Here is a 23,623-nt window from a genome sequence, read left to right as displayed (position 1 = left end):
AATTCCATAGATTCACCACTCTCTTGCTGAAGAAGTTTCTCCTCATCTCTGTTCTAAAAGGTCTTCCCTTTACTCTGAGGCTGTGCCCTCAGGTCCTAGTCTCTCCTACTAATGGAAACATCTTCCCCATGTCCACTCTATCCAGGCCTTTCAGTATTCTGTAAGTTTCAATCAGATCCCCCCTCATTCTTCTAAACTCCATCGAGTACAGACCTAGCATCCTCAAACGTTCCTCATACGTTAAGCCTTTCATTCCTGGGATCATTCTTATGAACCTCCTCTGGACCCTCTCCAGGGCCAGCACATCCTTCCTGAGATACGGGGCCCAAAACTGCTCACAATATTCTAAATGTGGTCTGTCCAGAGCCTTATAAAGCCTCAGCAGCACATCCTTGCTTTTATATTCCAGACCTCTTGAAATAAATGCCAACATTGCATTTGCCTTCCTAACTACTGACTCAACCTGCAAGTTAACCTTAAGAGAATCCTGGACTAGGACTCCCAAGTCCCTTTGCACTCTAGATTTCTGAATTCTCTCCCCATTTAGAAAATAGTCCATGCCTCTATTCTTCCTACCAAAGTGCATGACCTCACACTTCCCCACATTGTATTCCATCTGCCACTTCTTTGCCTATTCTCCTGACCTGTCCAAATCCTTCTGCAGCCTCCCCGCCTCCTCAATACTTCTTGCCCCTCCACCTATCTTTGTATCATCTGCAAACTTAGCCAGGATGCCCTCAGGGTGTCCCGGAGGGAACGAGCCCTACAGAATGCCGCCAGGGGTGGGGGGGAGGTGAAGGGAAGATGTGTTTGGTGGTGGACACCCTGGTCCACTCCTCCATCACTCCCTACTCCTCAACCCCCACCTATGGCACCTCCCCATGCCCACGCAAAAGATGCGACACCTGCCCATTCACTTCCTCTCTCCTCACCGTCCAAGGGCCCAAACACTCCTTTCAAGTGAAGCAGCATTTCACTTGCATTTCCCACAACTTAGTCTACTGCATTGGTTGCTCCCAATGCGGTCTCCTCTACATTGGAGAGACCAAACGTAAACTGGGTGACCGCTTTGCAGAACACCTGTGGTCTGTCCGCAAGAATGACCCAAACCTCCCTGTCGCTTGCCATTTTAACACTCCACCCTGCTCTCTTGCCCACATGTCTGTCCTTGGCTTGCTGCATTGTTCCAGTGAAGCCCAACGCAAACTGGAGGAACAACACCTCATCTTCCGACTAGGCACTTTACAGCCTTCTGGACTGAATATTGAATTCAACAACTTTAGATCTTGAACTCCCTCCTCCATCCCCACCCCCTTTCTGTTTCTTCCCCCTTCCTTTTCTTTTTTCCAATAATTTATATAGAATTTTCTTTTCACACCTATTTCCATTATTTTTAATTTTTTTATGCCCCCCCACCCCGACTAGAGCTGTACCTTGAGTGCCCTACCATCCATTCTTAATTAGCACATTCATTTAGATAATATCACCAACTTCAACACCTCTGTGTTCTTTTGTTCTTTTGTCTGTGACATCTTTTGATTATCTGCTCCTATCACTGCTTGCTTGTCCCTACAACCACACCACCCCCCTCCACTTCTCTCCCCCCACCCAATCCCGCCCCCCTCATAAACCAGCTGATATTTCACCCCTCTCCTTGGATTCACCCAGTTCTGTTGAAGGGTCATGAGGACTCGAAACTTCAACTCTTTTCTTCTCCGCCGATGCTGCCAGACCTGCTGAGTTTTTCCAGGTAATTCTGTTTTTGTTTTGGATTTCCAGCATCTGCAGTTTTTTGCTTTTATCACCCAGATTCCCAACGCCTTTCAATCCAAACTGTGAGACCTGTGGTGAGAATATGTATTAAGAACAGGAGTAGCCCATTTGGCTTCTCGTGCCTGCTCTTCCATTTGATAAGATCATGACTGATATGATTGTGGCCTCAACTCTACTTTCCTGTTTGCCTTTTATACCCTTTGACTCCCTTATCAGTCAAGAATCCATCTAACTCAGTCTCAAAGACATTCCATGACCCTGCCTGGAGTGCCCTCTGGAGAAGAGAATTATGCAGACGGATGATCCCCTGAGAAAAAAAAATTCTCCCCATCTCTCCTTATTTTTAACGTGTGTCCCCTAGTTCCAGTCTCTGCCATAATCCTTTCAGCACCCGCTCTGGCCCTGCAGGGTCTTATATGTTCACATAAGATCATCTCTCAATCTTCTAAATTCCAATGGATTCAGGCCGAGCCTGTCCAACCTTTCCCCATTAGCTAACACCTTCATCCCAGATATCAGTTGAGTGAACCTTCTGTGAAGTCTTCCAATGGGATTATATACTTTCTTAGGTAAGGAAGCCAAAACTGTACTTCTGAGAAAATTAAGTCCAGCCCACAACATTTGAACAAAAGTATGGAAGACTAAAGGCATTTGGCCTATTAAATTTAAACAACTCAGAAATAATATGCAGCCTTTACCATGCATGGGACTGACGATCTAAGGGCAGAATCTTACAGGAGCTTTGGGGCCAGGCTGAGAGATGAGAAGGCTGGCAAAATGGCACAAGAAGGAAAAGAGTGACATGCCTGAGTTTTTAATGACCACCATGCCATGTTGTTGGTGGCAGGACAGGTAACAGGTGGCCCATCTACTTAAGTTTCCAAAAAAGGACATCCTCCCACCTCTAATGGCCTCTTAACAGTGGCTGGATGTTCCCTCCACCACATGAGGAGAGTGCCATGATATCCCCTGGTGGCCTCCCAGTGGGTTGCAGGGAGGGCTGCCTCCTTTCTGGACACTCAGATTCATGAGGTGAGTCATTGGCAACAATGCCCCCCCTCCAACCCCTTCCCCCAGGCTTAGGTATCGCCCGCAGTGAGCAGCCCATCCCACCCCAACTCGTGTTGAAAATGTTAGAAGTGTTATGCTAGGCGCGGCCTTCATGAGGAAAGCGTTGGACTTCTGCCGCATCAGGGAGGTAGTCCCAGTAATGTCAAAACACAGTAGTGGCCACCTTTGGGACTACAAGGAGTCCTGGGAAGAACTGAAGATGTCTCCTGGATTGAAGGTGAATCCAGGGAATTTGGGCTGGCATGTTTTTGTGATCCCTACGATAGCAGGGAAGGGATTGGGGGGGTTCATGTTAGAGAGGTCAGGAAGAGAGGGTCTAAGGAAGGATACCATCTTTGGGGCGGTGCCCCCAATGGGCACAGGCGAATTGCCCAATGGTACCCCCAACACTGTTTTTGTAGAGGGTGAAACTGCAAAATGATTAATGATAAGGGAATCTAATCATCGCACCCAAGACATTCAACGGCATTATCATTGATGAAACTTCCACTATCAACCATTGATCCAAAACTAAACTGGATGAGTGCAGCTCCACCAATACTTAAGAAGCTTGACACCATTCAGAGCAAAGCAGCCCACTTGTTTGGCACCTCACCCACGAACATTCTCTCCTCCCACCACTGACATACAGTAGCAGCAGTGAGTACCATCTACAGGATGCACTGCAGTAATTCACCAAGGCTCCTGAGACAACACCTTCCAAACCCACGACCACTACCAGCTAGAAGGACAAGAGCAGCAGATAGATGGGGACACCACCACCTGTAAGGCCCCCTCTAAGCCATTCATCATCCAGACTTGGAAATATATCGCCGTTCCTTCACTGTCACTGGGTCATAATCCTGGAACTCCCTCCCTAACAGCACTGTGGGTGTATCTACACCACATGGACTGCAGCGGTTCAACTCACATCACCTCCTCAAGGGCAACTAGGGATGGACATTAAATGTTGGACTAGCCAGCGACGCCCAGACCCCATGAACGAATAAAAAAATAATTAATGAATGTTTTCTATTCTTGTACCTTTCCCACATATAGTAGCTTGCATCCAACACTAAATGCAATAAATATTGGTCTGACCAGTGACTCCCACATCCTGTGAATGAATAAAAAAAAGCTGCAGTTTGCTTTCTGTTTGATGTGCATTGTTTGTGTTGGTCAATGTTTCTATGACGTATCAAAACAAGTTAATTAAGGAAATGTGTTTTCAATTTTACAGGCAAGCGATTGAATATGATCCAAATTATATCAAAGACTTTCTAATGAGATACCCCAAGATTCAACTACGGATGGAAGGTTACAGCAAGGAGCTACGAGAGATTGTGGATGGCATTGACAAGCGTCACAAAGATGCCACAATTGCGAATATCACAGGGTCTTCTGCAGGTGTTGTAGGAGGAATTCTCAGCATTGCTGGATTAATTGCTTCTCCTTTCACATTTGGTGCCTCATTGGTCCTCACTGCCATGGGAATTGGTGTGGGTGCAGCTGGTGGTGCCACTAACATTGGAGCCACTGTCACTGATAATGTTATACAAAAGGTTAAACAGAAAAGAGTGAGAGAGATCATAGAACAATATGAAAAAGACAGCAAAGCCATGTCTAACAGTTTAAATCAGGTCCACCATATAATTGAATAATTGATTGAAGGCAGAGTGAAAAATATACCAAAATGCTTACTGATTGGTGGAACTCAGACATTCAGCAAATCCTTGAATACTATTGCTGTAGTGACTTCAGCAGCGACCAGACATGCTTTAAAAGCATTCAAAGCTGTTTCAGGAATTCTGTCAGGGCTCCTCATGTTTTGGGATATCTATGCTTTAGTGAAGGATGCACAGGAACTTCACAAAGGAAGTAAGACTGAAGTTGCTCAAAAGATACATGAAGCAGCTGGACATATAGAGGAGGAAATACAACATTATGAAAAGGTTTATGAAGAACTGGTGCAAAATTTCAATTGTGAGTGGTGGCGGAGAGTTGAGGCAGAATCTTGTGCCCTCACTGGAGGCAGGTTTGGAGGCAGGAAGGGCGCGTGGCGTACACAGATGCCTTCCCGCCTGTAGGCACGAGATCCGATACCTCAACACGATTGCATTCATGGAATTTAATCTTTCAATATTCAGAACAATTCTCCCCAAAATATTAGAAACATCTCTTATTCCTTGTAAGATAAGTTTACTTTAAACTTTACAAATTCAGTTTTGAATACTGATGAGTGAATGGTCAAATGGAAAGTCAAACCCATATCCATAAACTAAGGCTCATTCAGATCTCTAACTCGTGCAAAGGCCCACTCAACATTTACCGTTGTGTCCGCTGTATTAACTCTGTATTCGGAAAAGTCTCATACATACATATGAGCATACGAACTAAGAGCAGGAGTAGGCATTTCAGCCCTTCAAGCCTACTCTGCCATTCAATAAGGTCTTGGCTGATCTAACTGCACCCTCCTGCCTATACCCGATAACCTTTCACCCCCTTCTTTATCAAGAATCTATCTAGCTCTGCCTTGAAAACATTCAAAGACTCTACTTTCACTGCCTTTTGAGGAAGGGAGTTACAATGACTCACTATCCTCTGAGAGAAAAAATTTATTCTCATCTCTGTCTTAAATGGTGGATCCCTTATTTTAAGCAGTGACCCCTGGTTCTAGATCCTTCCACATCCTCTCCACATCCACCCTACTAAGACCCCTCAGGATCTTTATTGTTTCAATCAAGTCATCTCTCACTCGTCTGAACTCCAGTGGATGCAAGCCAAGCCTGTCCAACCTTTCCCCATAAGATACCTGTCCATTCCTGGTGTTAGTTTAGTAACTGCTTCTAATACATCTACATCCTTCCTTAAATAAGAAGACTAGTAGTGTACAACAGTGTTCCACATGTAGTCTCAAATTTAAAATGCTTGTGTCCCAACGCCTTTACCCCTTGATCTTCCCTATCTCGAATGTGATGAGACATCCTGGTTCTGCCGGACAGTCCTGGTTTCTCATTAACTCTCCCGGTGTCCAGACAATTTCCTAAAAATAGTTCAAATGTCCCATTTTTCAACTTTCACCTTTTTGTCCTGGGGGTTAGGGGTAGGGGGTAATGGGGGAGAAATCTGTGTGAAATTTCGTGCTTCTTTCTGTAAATGCCCATCACATCACATTGCATGTAGTGGACCTGTAGCTCCCCTGCCCCCTGACTGCCACCTTGAGGCCTCCAAGGGACAGATGCAGCCAACCGTGCTTCCCGATTCCAGCCGTCGGGAAGCTCGACACTCCTTCAAACTTCCCTGAACTTAATGCAAAAGTTCATCCCACAGCTGGGAAACTGATCTCCCTCCCGTTCAATTAAGATCCCCCAACTTCCTGGCTTCTCACTCCTGGGAGCAGCACAAGATCCTGTATTATAAGAAGAAATTTGATAATTATACATAAAAGCAGTATGAATATTTTCTGCATTATTGTCTTACTGTGTGTGCTCAGTTCTGATATAACTCATAGACGTGGGCCTCAGGGCTGTCCGATTTTAAGAAGCTTAGCAAGTAAGATTTATTCAACCATTTTAAGTCTATATTAAGTTTTTTTAAAACTTTAAAATTATTTCTCCTGGAACTTCGGTTCTCATGAGCCTTTGTCTAATAGTTTTCTTTGCCCTCCTCAGCTGCTTCCGTGGGTTTTCCAGTGGGAGTTACCCGTAGCAGGATATTGCCAGAGAAAGAGGAAGAGGCTCACCAAAGCGATGCCATGTGGGTCAGGCTGCTCCATGTGCTTTTCTTACCCATTAGCACATCTGTACTCTCATCAGCAGAGAGAAGTAAACATTCCTCAATCTGATAGAGTATTAGAACGTGCGGAGCCTTCAGCTCTGAAGATAAATTATAACTGCAGACCCAAAGAGATGGCTGCTTCCACCCCTCAGGGAGCCACTATGCTTCATCTCACTTTGTGTATTGCTATCCACACTCCATTTGGGGCTGAGGAGATGCTAACACAATGTGTGGAGTTGGCTATGATAGTGGCCATATTTTTGGCAGGTAGAAGAGTTTGGGTCTGTATTGCCACACAGTAACTGAAGTTAGAATAACGAGGATTCAGCGATGGTAATGTCATTGAATGTCAAGGAGCAATGGTTAGATTCTCTCTCATTGGAGAATGTCATTGCCTGACACTTGTCAGCCCAAGCCTGGATATGGTCCAACCTGGATTTGCTGCATTTGGATATGGACTGCTTCAGTATCTGAGGAGTTGTGAATGGAATATTGTGCAACCATCAGTGAACATCCCCACTTCTGACCTCATGAGGGAAGGAAGGTCATTGAGGAGGTAGCTGAAGATGGTTGGGCTGAGGACACTATCCTGAGGAACTCCTGCAATTGTATTCTGGAAATGAGCTGAATGATGTCCAATAAGCACAACCACCTTCCTTTGTGCTTGGTATGACTCAAACCATCAGAGAGCTTTCCCCCTGACTCGTGTTGCTATGGCTCTTTGATGCAGACACTCCACCAAAGGCGGCCTTGACGTCAAGGGCAGTAACTCTCACCTTGCCTCAGGAGTTCAGCTCTTATGTCCATGTCTGAACCAAATCTGTAATGAGGTCAGGAGCTGAGTGGCCTTGACAGAACCCAAACTGAGTGTCAGTGAGAAGGTTATCGGTAAGCAAGTTCAACTTGATAGCACTATTGATGACCCCTTCCTTTACTGTGATCGAAGGTAGACTGACAGGGCTGTAATTGGTCAGCTGGATCTGCCTTGCTTTTTGTGTACAGGACATCCTTGTGCAACTTCCCACTTTGTTGTAGCTGTACTGGAACAGCTTGGCTAGGGGTGCGGCATGTTCTGGAGCATAAGTCTTCAGTACTATTGCCAGAATATTGCCAGGGCCCATAGACTTTGCAGTATCCAGTGTCTTCCCTATTTCTTCATGTCATGCAGATTGAATTGAATTGACTGAAGATTGGCATCTGTGATGCTGGGGACCTTTGGAGAAGGCCAAGATGGATCATCTACTTGGCACTTCTGGCTGAAGATTTTAGCAAATGCTTCAGCCTTGTCTTTTGCATTGATATGCTGAGCTCCTCCATTGTTGAGAATGGGGGTTTTTGTAGAGCCTCTTCCTCCAGTGAGTTGTTTAATTGCCCACTACCATTCACGACTGGATGTGGCAGGACTGCAGAACTTAGGTCAGATCCGTTGGTTGTGGGATCACTTAGCTCTGTCTATCACTTGCTGCTTATGCAGTTTGACACCCAAGTAGTCCTGTGTTATAGCTTCACCAGATTGACACCCCATTTTCATGTATGCCTGGTGTTACCCCTGGTGTGCCCTCCTGCACTCTTCATTGAAGCAGGTTTGATCCCCTGGCTTAATGGTAATGGTAGATTGGGGGACATGCCAGGCCATGAGGTTACAGATTGTGGTTGAGTTCAATTCTGCTGCTGTTGATGGCCCATTGCAACTCATGCATGCCCAGTCTTGAATTGCTAGACTTGTTCAAAATCTATCCCACTTGGTGCAATGGTAGTGCCATAAAACATGATGGAGCGTGTCCTCCATGCGAAAACAGGACTTCATCTTCCCAAGAACTGTGTGGCGGTATTTTAAAAATTAATTTACAGGGTATGGGTGTCACAGACTAGGCCAGCATTTATTGTCCATCCCTAATTGCCCTTGAGAAGGTGGTGGTGAGCTGCCTTCTTGAACTGCTGCAGTCCCTGCAGTGTAGGCACACCCATAGTGCTGTTAGGGAAGGATTGTGACTCAGCAACAGTGAAGGTACGATGATATATTTCCAAGTCAGTATGGTTAGAGGCTTGGAGAGGATCTTCCAGGTGGTGGTGTTTCCAATGGTCTGCAGCCATTGTCCTTTTATATGGTAGCAATTGTTGGTTTGGAAGGGGCTGTCTGAGGAGCCTTGGTGAGTTTCTGTAGTGCATCTTGTAGATGGAACACACTGCTGCTACTGTGTGTTAGTGGTGGAGGGAGTGAAAAGTTGTGAATGGGCTGTCAATTAAGCAGGCTGCTTTCTCCTGGAAGGTGGGTGCTCCAGCTACATGCTGGATGTTACTTTCCTCCCGAACCTGGGCCAGCTTCTGTGGACCTCGACAATAGGGATATTGCCTTATGGGAGTGAAGTGATTGTGGCTAAAACCATTCCTACAGTTTTAGGGGTCACATGATCGTACTAACGAATTATCCCTAAATGTAGGTAATCGTAGGGGTGGGGTTTTCTAGTCATGGACCTGGTTCAAGCATGTGGCTTCTTCAAGAGCTCTGTAAATAAAAGTTACCTGTTTCAAGTAAGAAATCTGTTCGGAATACAAAGTTTTTACATCTGGCAATGAGGATAAATAACTCACCATGCTGCAGCTCACCTCATGCATGTGGGTACATCAATTCTTAAGGAACGAAAGAAAAGTATACTCACCAGTCATGCCACTCTTCAGCCTAATCAATCCTTAGGACTTGTCCATGGGGGACTGGAGCCAGTTCATAGAGTGCCTGAGTTTTTATTTCATGGCAAATGAAATGACAGGAGAGGAGAAACAGAAAGCAATTCCTTTAAGTGCCTGCGGGAGCCAGACACATAACCTCATCCATATAAAAACAAAAAAACTGCGGATGCTGGAAATCCAAAACAAAAACAGAATTACCTGGAAAAACTCAGCAGGTCTGGCAGCATCGGCGGAGAAGAAAAGAGTTGACGTTTCGAGTCCTCATGACCCTTCGACAGAACTTGAGTTCGAGTCCAGGACCAGCTTATATTTCAGCTCTTTCCTGGACTCGAACTCAAGTTCTGTCGAAGGGTCATGAGGACTCGAAACGTCAACTCTTTTCTTCTCCGCCGATGCTGCCAGACCTGCTGAGTAACCTCATCCATAGTCTGACAGTCCAAAATGCACCCAATTCTAAATCTTTTAACGAGCTGGTAGACCTCATGAAGACACATTTTCAGCCAAAGCCATCTGTAATTATGCAGTTATTTAAGTTCACCTCCAGAGTAAGGGTTCTGGGTGAGTCAACCGCAACTTATATCGTGAAGTTAAAACAGTCGACTGAGCACTGCAGCTTTGGAGATACATTCAATGACATGTTGTGAGATCGTTTGCTTTGCAGTGTACACGATGACACCATTCAGCACCATTTACTCGCAGAAGTCGATGCTGATCTGAAGCGTGTCATGGAAATAGGGCTAGCAATGAGAGGGGGACTCGCAGGCTCTGCTGAGTGTGCAACATGACACTGTTCTTCAGTTGGGGTGGGAACTGACCACCAGGCATGGCAGGAAAGCCAGAGAGACAGCCGTGAAGTGAGAGACGGGAGACAGTCCCTACTGCTCAAAAAACGAAAAGACATGCTGGGAACATCTCACCAGAGATTCAGAAATTAACCTGTTATTGACTGGGGGGTAACCATGTATCTGAAACCTGCAGATTTAAAGAGGCTGAATGCCACTACTGTAACAAAAAAAATCGTGTAATAAAGCAATGCAGGGCAAAATCGAGACAGCCCATCGGACAGCAGACCAAGATGATTGAAGTGCACAATATGACAGAAACAGAAGCTGCTGATACTGATATCTATTCCCTGTACATTGTCAAAGCATTCAAAACTGAACCAATCACCCTCACTCTTCAAATGAATGGGAAGCCTCGAGTCATGGAGGTACATACGGGAGCCTTGACCACATTGGTGGGAGGACACACATATAAATACCTAAATGAAGGTACCCAGCCACTGGATCTGAAGCAAACTGAAGACGTACACTGGAGAGGCAATACAGGTAAAAGGCATCGCCACCGTGCCTGTGCACTATGGTCCACAGATAGCCCAGCTTCTGATGATCATTGTAACAGGTGAAGGAACTAATCTCTTAGGCTGAGACTGGTTGCAAAGCTTAACTCTTCAGAAACTTTTCAAGTTAGAACAGGAGGAATTCCTGAACTGCGAAGAAAATACAACAGCACATTTCGTAGTGAATTGGGAAAAATCAAAGGCCTACAAGAAAAATATATGTCAATTTGGAGCCAACTCCCTTGTTCTTTAAGGCCAGACCTGTACCTTACATCCTAAAGGAGAAGGTGGATGCAGAATTGCTCCACTTAGGGAAGCTGGGCATCACACAACCAGTCCAGTTTTCAGGATGGGCAGTGCCCATGGTCCTGGTAATGAAACCAGTTCAAACCATTTGCATTTGAAATTACAAATTAACTGTGAGCAAGGCTGCCAAATTAGACAAACATCCTATCCCAAGGATAGAAGGTCTGTAAACTAAACTAACCAGAGGAAAATTCTACACCAAACTGGATATGAGCCATGCATACCAATAGCTAGAGCTGGACAGCATATGTCGAGGGTATGTAACCATCAACACACACAAGGGCCTGTACCAATATACATGCCCGCCCTTTGGTGTATCATCTGCCCGTGCAATCTTCCAAAGGACCGTGGAAAACCTATTACAAGAACTTCCCTGAGTAGTACTGTACCTGGATGACATCCTGATCACACGATCAATGGAAACTGAGCATTTGGCCAACCCAGAAGAGGTTTTAAGGAGATTTTTGGAAACTGGTGTACGATTGAAGAAAGAGAAGTGCATTTTTCAAGCGACTGAAGTCACTTACTTGGGTCACCAAGTGGACGCCCAGGGGTTGCATCCAGTGGTGGAGGAAGTCAGGGCAATCAAGGAGGCACCCTTTCCTACCAGTGTCACTGAACCCAAGTCTTTTTGGACCTGATAAATTATTACTGTCGCTTCTTGCCAAATGTCTCTACAGTGTTAGCCCCTTTACACTTCTTACTGGAAAAGAATCATTGATGGTCATGGAAGGTGCAATAAAAAGAAGCCTTAAAAATCAAGAAGGTATTACACTCATCTTGTCTGCTATTAAATTACGACCCATTAAAATAATTAACATTAACTTGTGGTGCATCTTAAGGTGTGAGAGCTCTATTGTCCCATGGAATGGAAGATGCTTCCGAAAGGCCAATGGCTATGTCTCCAGAATCCTCTCGGCAGCCGAGAAGGGTTACTCATAACTTGAAAAGGAAGGTTTATCAGTAATATTTGGAGTAACAAAATTCCATCAATATCTGCACAGTTGACACTTCAATGTTGTCTCAGATCACAAGCTACCGTTAGAGTTATTCAGTGAAGATAAGGCATTGCTTCAGCACAAATTCAACAATGGGCTTTAATTCTAGCTGGACACGAGTACACACCTTCAGGCATCATCTGGGATAAATATCTTGAATGCAGACGCACTCAGTTGTCTCCCATTACCAGGGAGCATTCGACATGCTCTTGTACCACAAGAAGCTGTACTTGTGTTGAATTTCTTGGATTCTTCACCAGTATGCGTGAAGAAGATTAAAAGTTGGACAAATAAAGACCCAATTCTGTCAAGAGTCTGAGACATAATATTGTAAGGGTGGTCAGATTCACCAATATTCGAGGAGATAAGACCATTTTATGCTCAAAAAACAGAGTTAAGGGTTCAAGATGGAACCTTATTATTGGGATCAAGAGTGATCATCCCTTCCCAAGGAAGAGAACTGGTGTTAGTAGAACTTCATAGTGTACATCTTGGTATTTCATAAATGAAGATGCTATCTAGGGGTTACGTCTGGTGGCCAGGAATCAACAGTGATATTGGGAGTATGGTAAAATATTGTCCTCATTGCCAGCAACAGCAGAGGTTGTGCATAGCAGCTCCCCTACATCCGTGGGTGGCCAACCCTGGGAAAGACTGCATATATAGGGCTATTCTTAGGTACAATATTCCTGTTGATTATCGACGCACATTCCAAATGAATGGACATGTATGAAGTAAGATCACCGACATCAAGTGCAACATTTGAAAAGCTTCGTCGTGGCTTTAGCACTTCTGGCTTACCTGAAGCCATAGCTTTAGATAATGGTACTGTTTTTACGAGTGCAGAGTTTCAAAATTTCATGAGTCAGAATGGAACCAAGCATATCAGAATAGCACTGTACCATCCCTCATCAAATGGTTTAGCCGAAAGAGCTTTTCAAACCTTCAAATCAGGAATGAAGAAATTATCGGAAGGGACAACTGAAACTCGGCCTTTCCGTTTTCTTCTCAATTACCGACCAGTGCCTTACAAAGCTATGGGTACTACAGCATCTGAATTGTTGATGAAATGCCGCTTCCATACAAGATTAAGTCTGGTGTTTCCAAGCTTAGAGGGGAAGGTAGAGAAGAATCAGAGTAATCAAAAATGAAATCACGATGTTCACACTAAGACTTGGAGATTCACTATAAGAGACACGGTCCTAGTTGGCTTCCTGGTATAATTCACTCTGAAATTGGACCTTTGTCATACCAAGCTGAAGTGGAAGAACTGTTTGTTCGAAACCATGTGGATCATCTAAGGAGTAGAGAGTGACATTCCAACAACATTCCAACAACCAACTATTCCACCTGTAATTGATACCGAACCTTTAACCCTTGAGGTGATAGATGACCTAGAGTAGACACACCAGATGTCTCTGTTGAATTAAATAATTCTGAAACACCTTTGTCTAAGAATGTCCCTGATCATGTCAATCCATTTAAGTGGGTGAACAAGGGGTCCAGTTTCACTAGTATTTCTGTGTTTGTTAGCCAGATAGCTAACAAGTGGGAGAATCTCAAGCCGTAGAGCTACGTCGCTCTAATCGAATTAGAAAACCACCTCAGAGACTTAATCTATAATCGCATGACCTATGTATATATGTTAATGTTGTGGATTAAGGTATTCTTGTAAATAAGAAATATTTAAAAAAAGGGGGAGGAATGTAGTGATTGTGGCTAAAACCATTCCTACTGTTTTAGGGGTCATGTGATTGTACAGATGGATCAGCCCTAAGCATGGATAATCTTAGGGGTGGGTTTTTTATATTCATGGACCTGGTTCAATCATATAGCTTCTTCAAGGGCTCTGTAAATAAAGTTATTTGTTTCAAGTAAGAAACTTGTTTGTATACAAAGTTATTACAGGGAGGGGCATCTCCTATATCCACATCATGTAGAGCTGATGTGGTGCAGCCTACCTTGTCTTTACATAGGCTTTTAAATGCAGTGAACAGCCTTGTCAAGTCTGCTTGCTGTTTTGCATTTAAGTGGGTGAACAAGGGGTCCAGTTTCACTAGTATTTCTGTGTTTGTTAGCCAGATAGCATGGGGCTCCATTGTAGCGCCCCCTTGACTGCATGTTATAAGCTAAAGCCTTCAGCTGCGTCACCCCCAAGTTAACCATGACCCCCTGGAATATTTTGGGCACAAAATCTGAGCCCTGATCTGATTGGATCTGACTGGGCAGTCCATGCCTGGTAAAGAATTGGGTTAGTATCCCCACCACTATTTTGACAGATACAGATCTCAGGCGGACTGCCTCTGGGAAACTGGTAGCCACATCCATGATGGGAAGGATATGCTGATAGCCCCCTTTTATTTTGGGTAAGAGTCTCACATGGTCCACTAACACTTTGCTGTATGGTTCCCCAAAAGCCGGCATGGGAATCATAAGTGCAGGTTTTATTGTAGGCTGGGGTTTTTCCACAACTTGACAGGTCTGGCAGGTTCTGAAAAGCCTTACTCGGCCCCTGTGGAGGTGTGGCCAGTAAAATGCTGACTGATGCAGGCTTGGGCTTTTCGTATGCCAACTTGCGCATACATAGGAATTTCGTGAGTTAGCCCTAACGTTTCCCCATGGCACTGTGGTAGCACCACTTCCTGGTGGATCACTCATCATTTGCAGGTCTGTGAGGGGGTCTCCATTTCATCATCAGCATGTCATTTTTAATGCAGTAGCATTCAGGGATTACCTCAGCCTCAGCCTCAGTTTGGCCAGATTGAGCTAACTTTTTTGGCAGCGGACCTTTTTATCCAGAGAGTGGTGATGGTCTGGAATGCACTGCCTGGGAGGGTGGTGGAGGCGGGTTGCCTCACATCCTTTATAAAGTTCCTGGATGAGCACTTGGCACATCATAACACTCAAGGCTATGGGCCAAGTGCTGGTAAATGAGATTAGGTAGGTATTTCAGGTGTTTCTCACATGTCGGTGCAGACTTGATGGGTCGAAGGGCCTCTTCTGTACTGTGTGATTCTGTGATTCACTGTGATTCTGTGAGTCTGATCAGCTTGCTGATCCGCAAACAAGGAAGACCTACTTATTACCTCCTCAGGGTTCCTCTAGGCCCCTGAAAAAGGTTTCAGGTAACCAGACAGGTGTAATGTTTTCCATTCCCTTACCCCTTACAGTGGTTCTTGGACCCCAGAATTACCAGAACAAAATGCATGCAGCAAACAGGGTTTGGCTCAACCTTCATTCATTCACTGAACCACAGTACAAGCCCCTTTACGATTTGACTGAAGTTTACATTCGGCTGGTTGTTGCCACTGTTGACTGTAGGCCTGGATCTGGATGTGACCAGTCCCTGTTCTTCTTCCCCTGACTTTGATGTCCTTTCTTCTAGTGTTCAATTCACACTATTACACAACTGGGCCTCAGATGAAGATTGCATTAAATTCCACTGGATTGTCTGGCTCTTTACCTCTTTAGCTGGTCCTTTCAGTGTCGTGAGCTATGCAGAATTGCAAGGGCATAGACAATTCTCTTGTTGCTTACACAACAGAAGGATAATGTGATTTCCCTCCCACAGTGAGGGGTGCTTGCTCATAACTTAATCAGGTTTAAATGACCTTGTTTAAAAATAAGGGATTACCCATTTAAGACAGAGAGGAGGAATTTTTTTTTCTCTCAGAGGGTTGAGAGACTTTGGAATTCCCTTCCTCAATAGGTGGTTGAGGCAGAGTCTTTGAATATCCTGAAGGTAGGGATAGATAGATTCGCGTTGAGCAAGGGGGTAAAAGGTTATCGGGGGTAGGCAGGAGTGTGGAGTTGAGGTTACAATTAGATCAGCCATGATCTTATTGAATCGTGAAGCAGACTCAAGTGTCCTACTCACGCTCCTAATTCGTATGTTTGTATGTTTCATTCTCAGCAGGAGCTCCTCGCAATTCATAATTACAGGTAATGTATATCATTGTCCAGTTTCTAAATTGATCAAAAGTCAGTTAGCTCATTCCCTCTGTGCCGAGGTTAACTGGTTCATGTCCTTCATTTCTTCCCCCCTTTCATATCTCTTTTACAGTAGAGATATTACTTCTAACAATGCTCCTGCCACTGTGAATGTAATGCTAGTCTCAGCCAAGCCTTACATTTTTTTAATCAGTTTACCCAGTTCATTTCATCACCCTGAATCCCCTTTTTAATAATCCTTCAAGTTTCTCCCTCAGCCTTTTTTTTAGCTGACACGACAATATCAACAAATACAATACAATAACCATTTGCACAATCACTAACATATATGATGCGACTCAAATCCAAGGAGGAACCTCAAATTGACCCCACTACCCCACCAAGATGGGGTAACTATTTCTTCAATCTCATTCCTCATTTTCCTATTTTCCTGTTGTAGATGATAATAATGTTTTTGGGAAAGCGTCCTTTAGCAGTTTAGTCAAATATTCAGGTAATGGCGGGAAATCATACCTAAAATGGGACATGTATTCCTGTAGGTTTGATAAAGTACCACTCACAGTGAGGTTTACTGGGTTGTGATCCAAGATAGGGATTTTCCATGTGGTATAGGCACTTGTGACTGACTCATCACTCACATTCTCTGAACTATCCCCATGATAGTTTGGTTATACTGACCACAGTTGATTAGGACTGGGTGTGCTTCAGAGATTGGACGTAGCTAGCATGGGTTCGTAAGTCTGTCATATGTGCTCATAGTCCTTAGTTACATGATGGTGTGCAGCCTTGTTCCAAACCCTCTAGATTGCTACGTCCCTCATTTAACAACTTGACGCTGTACATGACACATATGTAATTTTGGGTGGCCTGGTCCAACTCATTTCAGTCCTCCTTTACTGGATTGCTTATGGTCTGGGCGTGAATTTCCAACTCAGGTATTATCTCCTTTAGGTGAACAGTCATTACTTGGTCATCCTGTAACTCTCACCCCTCAACATCATTGTCCCCTTCCACAAATATCTCCATTCTCAATGATGGAGGAGTCCAGCACATCAGTGCAAAAGATAAGGCTGAAGTATTCGCAACAATCTTCAGCCAGAAGTCCCGAGTGGATGGTCCATCTCGGCCTCCTCCAGAAGCCCCCAGTATCACAGATGCCAGTCTTCAGCCAATTCAATTCACTGCACGTGATATCAAGAAATGGCTGAAGGCACTGGACACTGCAAAGGCTATGGGCCCTGACAATATTCTGGCAATACTACTGAAGGCTTGTCTCCAGAGCTAGCCGCACCCCTAGTCAAGACTTTCCCTCCATCGTAAGGTCAGAATTGGGGATGTTCACTGATGATTGCACAATGTTCAGCACCATTGGCAACTCTTCAGATACTGAAGCAGTCCATGTTCAAGTGCAGCAAGACCTGGATAATATTAAGTCTTGGGCTGAAAAGTGGCAAGCATCATTCACACCACACAAGTGCCAGGCAATGACCATCTCCAACAAGAGAGAATCTAAAAATTGCCTCTTGACATTCAATAGCATTTCCATTGTTGAATTCCCCACCATTGACCAGAAACTGAACTGGGCTAGCCATATAAATACTGTGCCTACAAGAGCAGGTCAGAGGCTAGAAGTTCTGCAGGAGGTAACTCACCTCCTGACTCCCCAAAGCCTGTCCACCATCTATAAGGCATAAGTCAGGAGTGTGATGGAATGCTCTCCACTTGCCTGGATAAGTGCAGATCCAATAACACTCAAGAAGCTTGACACCATCCAGGGCAAAGCAGTCTGCTTGTTTGGTAACGCTCCCACAAAAAAATTTCACTCCCTGCACCACTGCCAAACAGCAGTAGCAGTGTGTACCATCTACAAGACACACTGCAGGAATCACCAAGGCTCCTTAGACAGCATCCTCCAAACCCACAACCACCATCATCTAGAAGCACAAGGGCAGCAGATACATGGGAACACAACCACCTGGAAGTTCCTCTCCAAGACACTCACCATCCTGACTTGGAAATATATCCCCGTTCCTTCACTGTCACTGGGTCAAAAGCCTGGAATTCCCTCCCTAACTGCACCTACACCACATGGACTGCAGCAGTTCAAGAAGGCAGCTCGCCACCACCTTCTCAAGGGCAATTAGGGATGGGCAATAAATACTGGCCCAGACACTGATAAGCACATAAATTAATAATATAAATGAACAAATGAAAAGCATTTTCCTGAGCTGGTCCCATATCTGCAGCTGAACATCATCTGTACTATTAACTAGTGACATTCCGGCATTAAACACTGTGGTCGCATCACTGGTCAATTTGCTCCTCCATCTCCTCAAACCAGCGTGACCACTGTTAACTAGTTTATATAAATCCTCCTGACTTTCGTCCCCATAATCCCACTCATAATACTGATGGAACATCTCCTTTAATAGTTTCTCATAAAATTTCTCCCCTTCTGGTGGGCACCACCTGGGAAGCTGTACCTCCATTCAAGATATTAGATGCTACCTTTCACAACTCACTGGGGATAGTGTGCTGTACCAAGCCCCACTGTTTCCCGAACCATGAGAAATGTGAAATGTTTGACCAAACCACAAGCTTGCCCAATTCTACCTAACTGTTTAAGTTAGGTTAACAGGATACAAGCACCAGGTTTGTAAACTTAATAAGTAACAAATTGCCTCTAACTAGTGGCAAAAGAAAGAAATATGAACTGCTAACTTCTAACACTATAGCTTAAACTCTACCCCCTCCTTAAATCCCTATATACACACAGCATAAACATATACACAAGATACGTAAGACAAGCAAAACATGGATTTTAAGGGTGGGGACAAAACAGTTCAATAGTACCAGTTCGGATTACAGGATTCGATGCATTGATTTTGATCAATGTCTTCCAAATTCCTTTCAGATCTTTGTTGATGACACAAAGTGGTCTTCCAGCACTTTCAGTATTTAGTTCACTGGTTGAGAAATTGCTTTTCAATGTCTCTAACCGTGGTTTTCGTCTTTTCCTTTTTACAGCAGCTTCGTCAGAAAGAGAACAGTTTATTGAGATATGAGGAAAATAGATTTTTAGATGTTTTCTCTTTGCAGGCTAGGAGATATTCTGCTGCACTGTTGTCACACAAACCCTGGTCACCTGTTCAGGAGCCAATTAAAATGCCATTGTCAGGCAGCTCCCTTGGTCCAGGACTCCTTTCTGGCACCATCCTGCCTTTCATTGCATACTCTGTACCAGGACTGCAACATTGTATATATCTTTCATCCTGTTCCAGTAGACATGTCTTTCAAACTGCAGTCATTGTAGTTTTAAATCCACAGTCCAACAGAAATAGAGAAAAATAAAAAGGATATATTCTATACATACCTCCAACGTGTTATGACCAATGCAGTTGGTAAAGCGGAGTTACAACTTCAAAATGAGTCCTTTTCAGTGTGGAGCCAGTTCAAGGATTACAGCTGCATTTTGATCTTACATTGTCTCTGCTTTGCACACCCGAAAACTACTGAAGCTATACCTACCACCACTGATTGAATTCAAATTCTCATTGTCTCACCAGTCTCTTTGAAATTTACCTTTTAACAATCAAGCCTCATTCATTGTACCAAATTTTATTAGTAATATAAACATATTGCTTGGTAGAAGCTAGAAAGGTGTCAAGTTTTCATCCCATTTCTTGAATGTTCTATTCAAAAAATGCAAATACACCTTACCTCTCTGTTTACATCTCAAACCAGTATACATCAAAGCTCCCAGATGAGCTGACTTTAATCTAATTAAGACACTGCAGACTAAACCTCTTTTTTAAAATAAAAATATTTTCCAAAATATTACATACATTAATAGCTTCAAGACATCCCCCTCCTTATCAGAAAACGAACCATCATAATTCTAAAAGACGGCTTCATTTTAATGAGCCATCTCACACCATCTCCTATATTTATTACACTATACATCACCAGATGCATGCATTACACACACACATATATATATATATATATATATATGTACATACACAAGTCCTTGGTATCAACAGAAATCACTCTAGTTCAGTGTCCAGATTTTTTTCTAAATGTCCCATTTTATTTTAAGCTTCAAACTCTTGATAATGCATCTGCGAACAGATTTTTTTCTTCCAGCAATATGTATAATATGTAGATTAAATGGTTGTAACAATAGACTCCATCTGAAAAGCCTTGCACTTTTGTCACAAAATTTGTCCAAAAACTTCGATGAATTATGGTCTGTATAAACAGTTATTTCTGGTGAATTGTTTGTAACATAAATTTCAAAAGCTGCAATGCTAACACCAAACACAAAGTCTCTTTATCAATCGTTGAATATCTTCTCTGTTATACATTCAGCTTCTGTGGAAAATACCCTATCGGTTTCTCAATTCCAGTGCTGTTGTCTTGTATCAGTACAGCCCCAATGCCTATATCGCTTACATCAACCGCCAACTTGAATTGCTTGGCATAATTGGGTACTGCCAACATTGGTGTCTTGGTTAATACAGTTTCCAAACCATCGAATGGCTTCTGACACTCCAGTGTCCATTGAAGCTTCTTGTTCTTTTTTAATAGTTCAGTCAATGGAGCAAGCACTTGGCTAAAATTTGGTATAAATTTCCAGTAAAACCCACTCCTGGCCAGAAATCTTAAAGCTTCTCATTTTTTTGTAGACACTGGGGAATCTACAATAGCCTTGGCTTTCACATCTCTCAGAGCCACCTTACCATATCCAATGGTATGGCCGATATATGTAACATGCACTTTTGAAAATTCACTTTTAGCCAAGTTCATTACTAAATTAGTTTCTTGTAGTCAAGTAAATAATTCTTCCAGATGCTGTAAATCCTCCTCCCATGTCTGACTTAAAAAAATAGATCATCAATATAAACTGCATAATTGCTGAGACCTGCAATTACTTTGTTTGTCAGTCTTTGAAATGTTGCGGGTGCATTCTTCATACCAAATGGCATGACTTTAAACTGATGTAGTCCACATGGTGTTACAAAAGCTGATATCTCCTTTGCTCTCTCCGACAATGGTACCTGCCAATATCCTTTTAGCAAGCCAATCTTATTGAAAATTTTGATTGTCCCACTTTCTCAATGCAATACTCCAACTGTGGTATAGGATTTGAATCCGCTTTTGTCACCACGTTCACTTCTCGATAGTCACACACAGTCTTTGTGTTCCATTCGGTTTCGGTATCAATACAACAGGCAAACTCCAATTACTGCAACTAGACTCGATGTCATTTTGAAGCATGAAATCAATTTCACTTTGTACTTGTGATAACTTTACCGGATTTAATCTATAAGGTTGTTGCCTCACTGAAGATGATATTTCTATATATATATATCATGTAAAGCTAAATGTGTCTTTCCCAACGTATTTCCACAAATAGATTTGTGTGACTGCAATAGCTTTTCCAAATCACTTTGACACTTGCTTGGAAGGTAATGCAATATTTCATTTAAAATTTCAAGCGCCCCCTCATTATCCAATTTGATTGGAGGAAAATCAGTTTCAGAGACCTGCACTTCTACCTCTTTCTCATCATCCACCATTACTAATATCTCCTTTTGTTCCTCTTCCCTGTCAAAGTACTTAATAAGCATATTTACATGGCACGCCCTCTGCTTCTTTCATCTATCTGGGGTATTTACTAAATAGTTCACTTCCCTCAATTTCTTTTCAATCCTGTAAGGCCCATTAAATCTTGCATTTAATGAATCCCCTAGTACTGGTAACAAAACTAATACTTTCTTTCCAGAACCAATTTTAGGCTTCTTATCTGCTTTTACTTTCATCACTTGCTGTGATATCCTTAAATGTTCCCTGGCCAACTCAAATGCTCTGTTCAATCTTTCCCTTAAATTTGATCCGTAACCCAGGAAAGAATTTTGACCCACCAATTTTTCTTGAATCAAGTTCAGTGGTCCCTTTATCTCATGACCAAAAACTAGTTCAAAGGATCTAAAATCAGTCGATGCATTCGGAGCATCTCTAATAGCAAATAACAAAAATGGAATTCCTGTATCCCAACCCTGTGCATAATTCTGACAGTATTATCTTGTCATAGTTTTTAAAGTGTGACGCCATTTTTCCAAAGCTCCTTGTGAGTCTGGGTGATAAGCTGTTGACTTAAACTGTTTCATCCCCAAACTGTTCATTACTTCCCTAAACAACTGTGGCATGAAATTTGACCCCTGATCTGATTGTATTTCTTCAGGTAAATCATATCTTGTGAAAAATTTAATTAACTCCTCCACAATCTTCTTAGTTGTAATATTTCTTAAAGGTATCCCTCTCCTCTAGTTTATCTGAATCAACTGCCCCCCACTCCCACCACGACCCCCCTCCCCCCACCCCCACCACCACCACCCCTCCCCCAACCCCATAGACAGTGATTTTTCATATCCACCATCACGTAGTGGACAAACATCAAATTAGCCCAGAGCACCCCCATGCTGGGCTCTTCCCACTTCATAAGAATACATTCCCATCTAGTGACCAGGAATCCTAACTTTATAGTCAAGGGTATCAATACCGCCCCAGTCTGTTCATTACCTGTAAAACCTTTCAATTTAAACGGGACTCCGCTCGTCCAAGGCAAAGTGGTCAGATTTGGTGAGTGGACCATTGTACTGGAGGCCCCAGTGTCCACTAGATACTTCCCCCAAACAGTTTTTACATTGATATTCCTATGCTACCTGCCTCATTCATCATAGGCGATGCCATGGCCGGTAACTGCAGGGGTGAAGATGGGTGGGGTCCTCTGTCGCTCACCGCAGCACCCAGCTTTCCTTGATCTCTGCCCATAACCTGCTGTAATGCAGCCACTAGCAGATTCACTGGGTCTTCCACCTCCTTTTCCTCTCCCTCTGTCACCCATATTTTCTTCCCCTCAGTCAGATTTGAAAAACAAAGTGAGTTTCCTCAACATGCCTCCTTATTTTTTTTATCACCCACAGGGTCAAATCATGACTTGGTCTGATCCGTGGCAAACTGATGGCCACTATGGTCCTCAGCCAAAGATTTGTGGGAGCCCCTATTAAGTTCACGTGTATGAGAGTTCTCCCAGTCGTTTTCAAGTGTACGGGTCACAATCTATCTGCAAATGCATCTGGTGCCTCGCTTGCTAGCTGCCTGGTGTACTCAACCTGTAAGAAAGGGCTACCTTGACTATGTTCGAGTGTAACTAAAATGTCATCTTTCAAATCATCTGTGATGCACCCTACCCCCCCCATTGCACACCCCCCCACCTTGTGCCCACCGCACCCCTGCCTCCCCAGCAACCCCAACCCCGATTTAGTGGTTGTTGACAGACTCTGATGCGACTTCCCATCTAGGAAGAACAGCATCAGTTGCTTCATTTCGTCATTGTTACAATGATTGATACCACCTATCTGTTCTACATTGGCAAAATGGACGGAGGTGTCTCCTTCATGCTACAATTTTGGCATGCCAGTAAGCATTTCTTCTAGCTGGAGGGATGTATATGGGAGCACATAGTCACTCTGCAACAGTGATGGACCACCGTCCACCGGGGGTGGGCCGAACCTTTGCTGACACGGGGGACACATCGGCCTCAGTGGTCCCGGTGCCTGGGGAGCCAGCCAATACTCACTCTATTTGGTCCCATCATTGGGCTCTTTTCCCTCATCATCTCAGTCTTCTCCAAATTCTCCCAGCACCATGAGACAAGCGATACTTCTGGCTCTGG

At 43.7% G+C, this 23,623-nt stretch overlaps 1 protein-coding gene across 1 annotated transcript in view; it reads left to right on the top strand.

Moving 5' to 3' along the window:
- The first annotated feature begins 2,917 nt into the window (after window positions 1–2,917).
- The window catches only part of LOC121275902, a 46,537-nt gene continuing 25,831 nt past the window's right edge, over window positions 2,918–23,623 (top strand). Inside the window, 7 exon segments of the mRNA XM_041183717.1 lie at window positions 2,918–3,144; window positions 4,064–4,806; window positions 6,495–6,647; window positions 11,315–11,508; window positions 12,041–12,212; window positions 15,102–15,248; window positions 16,322–16,375. Of these exon segments, the coding sequence (XP_041039651.1) occupies window positions 2,918–3,144; window positions 4,064–4,806; window positions 6,495–6,647; window positions 11,315–11,508; window positions 12,041–12,212; window positions 15,102–15,248; window positions 16,322–16,375 (1,690 nt within the window).

Source organism: Carcharodon carcharias, chromosome 1 (assembly GCF_017639515.1).
Source record: "Carcharodon carcharias isolate sCarCar2 chromosome 1, sCarCar2.pri, whole genome shotgun sequence".
Classification (NCBI taxonomy): domain Eukaryota; kingdom Metazoa; phylum Chordata; class Chondrichthyes; order Lamniformes; family Lamnidae; genus Carcharodon; species Carcharodon carcharias.
The sequence above is the reverse complement of the archived record's forward strand: the minus strand, read 5'-3'. Positions and strand labels throughout refer to the sequence as shown.